This window comes from Lathyrus oleraceus, chromosome 1 (genome assembly GCF_024323335.1).
Source record: "Lathyrus oleraceus cultivar Zhongwan6 chromosome 1, CAAS_Psat_ZW6_1.0, whole genome shotgun sequence".
NCBI lineage: Eukaryota > Viridiplantae > Streptophyta > Magnoliopsida > Fabales > Fabaceae > Lathyrus > Lathyrus oleraceus.
The window spans coordinates 151,378,903-151,383,617 of NC_066579.1; the positions used below are offsets into that span (position 1 = coordinate 151,378,903).

The window sequence follows — 4,715 nt, forward strand, 5'->3', positions numbered from 1 at the left end:
TTAAACGACCCAAGTTAGGATATGAAAATTCTAAGATTTGACATAATTTATTTTTAAATTCCTATTTGCTAAAGTTGATAATTAGTCCTATTTGCTGAAAATTCTAAGATTTGAGTAAATTAACTGAAAATTATTAAAGTTGATTATCAACTAGACTGAATACCTAAAATATAAAAATAAAGAGATCTCGATAAATTATGTCATGAATTGAATATAGTGAAATCTGAATTAATAAAATCAAAAATAAAGTCAGTGTTGGCAATATTTTTGTATATAATATAGCGCTAAATGTGATAAAGGATAAAGAGAATCATTAATCAAAGTCTATTAAAGACCGGAGACAAAGTGAGAATCGGATAAAATATAAATTAGACTCACTTTATAAGATACAAGTTTATGGGACCAATAGTTCAAACAACTCAAGTGTAAAACCAGTTGGATCAAAATGTTTTTTTTTTGTTGTGAAAATGAAATGATAATGATGAGTTTGTGATATAAAAAGCTTGACATGTTGCTCAATGACTTTTGCAAATACTTGTGATTAATTTTGATGAGATGTATTCGCATGTAGTGGATGCAAGTGTTTTTCGATATTTAGTTAGTCTTGTAGAACATGAAAGGCTTCTTTTGCACATTATTGATGTTATTAGCTTATTTTTATGGCTCACTTGATAATAACATTTATATGATGCTTTCTAAAAGGTTTGATTTACCCGAGACACGTAATTTTGTATCTTGAAAAGACTACTCCATCAAATTGAATAAGAATTTCTATGGATTAAAACATGCATCTCAATTAATATTTACTAAGGAAGAGATATACAAATAAATTTTTCCTTGTATTTTATGAAAAAATCTGAAAAGTAATTTGCTATAATTTCTATATATGTAATTTCTATAATTTCAAAAGATATAAATTTCTTAAAGAAATAGTTTGAAAAGATATAAATTTCTTAAAGAAATTTTGGAGAGATATACTAATTGAACATTTGGACAATAAAATTTTTATACACCAATAAATTTATTAAAGAAAAAGTGATAAAATATTTTTAAATTGACAAATCTCATATGTTGTCTACCCTAATGATGTTAGATCACTGGATGTGGAGAAGATCCTTTCAGACCTTGAGAAAAGGATAAAAACTAATTGATCTTGAAGTATGATATCTTAGTGTGATTCAAGTATTAGTATATCTTATTAAGGTACAACTATTTCATTAAATAACCAATGTCAACAACTTCATTAAATCAAGCAAAAAATTTAGTAATATATGAAGTTACTATCAAATAGAACTTTTAACTGACTAGTAAAATTTTTAGTATTTAACGTTGAAGAGATTATTGTTTCGTTGAGAGGGAGAATTAAATACATTATGCACTCTTTTTTCCTTCACCGTGGTTTTATTCCATTGAGTTTTTCTAGTAAAAAATTTAATGAGAGAGTTCCCTCACAAAAGGATGTTGCACTGTTTTTTCTCTTCAGTAAGATTTTTCCATTGGTTTTATATTTTTAATAATTTTTTAATGAGGCATATCATTAACAAATATCTAAGAGGGAGTATTATGAAAGGAACCTATAATATTAAATGCAAATAGATCATGACGCTCATAAACAAAATATATAAATAGTGATAGTTATGACAATGGTGCAGACCATTTTTATTTTGCCCAAACTCAAACTCAAATTCTTAATAATTAGTCTTTATTTATTTCGATCCTCATTGAAAATGAAAAATTATATCCTAAATTCATCTCAAGATTTAGATTGAGTTCGAATATCTCAACTCCACTTCCATATATCTGGTATAATCAACTTTCAAAATAAAAATAATCTTTTTTAAATATTAAATTACAAATAAAAAAAGTAAAATGATATCAAAATTTTCCATATAAAATGATACAAAATAAAAATTTTAATGATACAACTAATATTTTAAATTATCAAAACTATATTATAAAATACAAACTAATATAAACGATACAGATTTAAAAGCTGATTCAAAATGATTAATTATTTTAACATAAGAAGATCATAATGAATACTAAAGTCTTCTAAAATATTTAATAATTTAATATTAATTGTATTTCTACGATAGTAAAATCTTCAATTATTCATGTTATTTTAGAAAACTTTTTGTTGTTAAGTGCATTTATCTGTCTTCCATAAAACTTAAACTCTTTTTTCAGTTAATGGACACTTATTTACCCTTTTTGTTTATTTTTTTTAGGTCTACATTCAATATATTTTGTTTTTCTATTAAAGTAGAAAGTTCTGTCACTTGCTAGTTACTATCTGTTTTGCATTATATTATCCATTCATGAAGTTGTCATTGTTGCTCATTTCAATATTGGGCTATCTTTTTTCTTCAACCATGGCTTTCTATACTTGCTTTTGCCATTTTAAGGTACAATTTATTTATTTTTATATGATCTTAATGTTTCTTATTTTCTATCTATGCATTTTATTTTTTAGTTCATGGTTTCAATGTGTAAAGTTTTAAACTTTAATAGTTTATATTTTTAATTGAATATTTAGTTCATGATTTTTTGTTTATTTATATTTTTTAATTTAAATTTTTCATTTTATTAAAATTATTTATTTATGTCATATCCAGATAGTTTAACCATGATTAAAAAATTTCATTCAGTATTTTTAAATTTGAAATAAATATTTAGTTGCAATAATGTAAAATAAAGATCAATCAAAATGAGTTTGTATATTCTAATTCTAATGTATATATAACATTTTTGTATCTCTCAAATGGTGAAGGTTGCTTATCCCTTCTTCTCTTCTTTTCTCTATTTCATCCTCTTAATAACATTGGCAACCTCTTCTTCATTCTTATCAGGTATATTAATTTCTGTTTTTTTTTTTAAATTATGATCAATGATATTAAAATATACTGAGATTGGTTTAGTTTAGTTTTAATTTTTTATTATTGACATAGATGACATATTTGAGTTTGGTACTTTCACTGGACGTGCTCTCTTACAAGCTAAGAAAGGTAATTAACAATTTGTTAGGTATGTTTATTTATTTTTTAACTCTTAATTTTATTTATATAATTCACCATAAAATTGTTTTGGGGTTTTCATTCATTTCATATGGATTTTTTAATCAATTCAAATAAGGAAAACATGTAACAAAAAATCTTAGATCATGTTAGTTCCAATGATCGTAACATAAATCTTTGTTTGTTTGAATAAATAGGTTTAAATAGGAAGAAAAAAAATTCTGTAAAAAAAGAAATTATTAGCTTATCACTTATAAGGTTAAAACTTCACATATTCAAATAGGGATATCATGATTTTTTCATCATTATCAATTTGTCATATGCCTACTTTTATTAACCCTTTCTCTTTTTAAATGCTGAAATTGAGTCGTTTATAATACTTTTTCCATTTATGTTAGAAAATTAGAAAGAAAAAAATAGTTTAAATATTAGTATCATTATTATTTTAACAAAAAAAATTATAGTGCAAGTATTTAAGTCTATCTTTTAGAAAGAAAGAAAAATGTTTTATATAATAATTATGATTCATATTCTCAATGCCTTATGTATTTAGATAAATATGAGATATTAATTTTGTTTATTTTTCAAAAATAAAACTTAAAAAATTTAAATTAATTATGTCATTTTTAATATTTCAACAATAACATATTAAATTAAATTAAAGAGTATCAAATAAATATATTCATTTTCTTTATTTTTTTTTCAAAAAAACAATTCAGGATAATTTACTTATTGATCAAGATTCGAACTTTGGTATAAATAAGTAAATAATTGAAGTTTTTTTTTAATTGTACAGCTTGTGGAGTTGATTTTCAGAACCAGAACTACTCAATTATGATAAGCCAATGTAAAGGTCCAAGATACCCTCCAAAAGCTTGCTGTGATGCATTCAAACAATTTGCTTGTCCATTTTCTGATGAGATCAATGATTTGACAACTGATTGTGCTACAATTATGTTTACTTACATAATTGCCTATGGAAATTATCCACCTGGATTATTTGCTCATGAGTGCAGAGAAGGGCAAAAGGGTCTTGATTGCAGCCTAGTAAAATTAGACAATAATTCTAATATTTCTAGTAGTGGTGTTCATGTGGTTGCTCCTCACTCTATGTTGTTGATTTCAATTATTGGTTTTTTGGGATTTACTTTCTAAACATGTGAGAGTGAGATGCATCTTTCATCTATGAAGATGGAGAATTTTATTTTCAGAATAATAAAAAAAAAAATTATTAATTATTAATTATTGAAATAGTAGATTTGAACTCAATCATGAACACACATAAATATTAAATTTTCTTGAATGAAAGTTTTATCATTTATTATAAATTTATTTGATTTGTGGGATTAGTCTTTACTGTTGGTGCAAAGGTAGAATGAAGATGGATATTCTATTAAGAGAATGACGGCTACAAAACATGATAAAAATTACAATGATTGTTACCCTATTTATAAGCTAAAACTAGGGTTACTAGAATAGGATAAAATACTAAAATACCCTCTAACAAACTTAGGGGCTAAGAAAATAGTACAATTAAATATGAATTAATTCTAATACCATCCCTTAATTCATATTCCATCAAAACTTGTAACACCAATTCCATCCCTTAATTTGAGAAATTGATCAGTCTTGATAGCTTTCGTTAGAACATCTGCCAACTGTTTCTGAGTGCTGCAGTGTACAACTTCTAACACTCCCCTC

General features: G+C 24.5%; 1 protein-coding gene across 1 annotated transcript; it reads left to right on the forward strand.

Annotated features, from left to right (window-relative positions):
• Window positions 1–2,307: 2,307 nt before the first annotated feature.
• Window positions 2,308–4,256, forward strand: LOC127115550 (GPI-anchored protein LLG1). Its single transcript, XM_051047067.1, has 4 exons — window positions 2,308–2,405; window positions 2,771–2,849; window positions 2,949–3,005; window positions 3,811–4,256. The coding sequence occupies exons 1-4, from the start codon at window positions 2,319–2,321 to the stop codon at window positions 4,167–4,169; spliced, it is 582 nt and encodes a 193-aa protein (XP_050903024.1). The 5' UTR covers window positions 2,308–2,318; the 3' UTR covers window positions 4,170–4,256.
• Window positions 4,257–4,715: the final 459 nt, after the last annotated feature.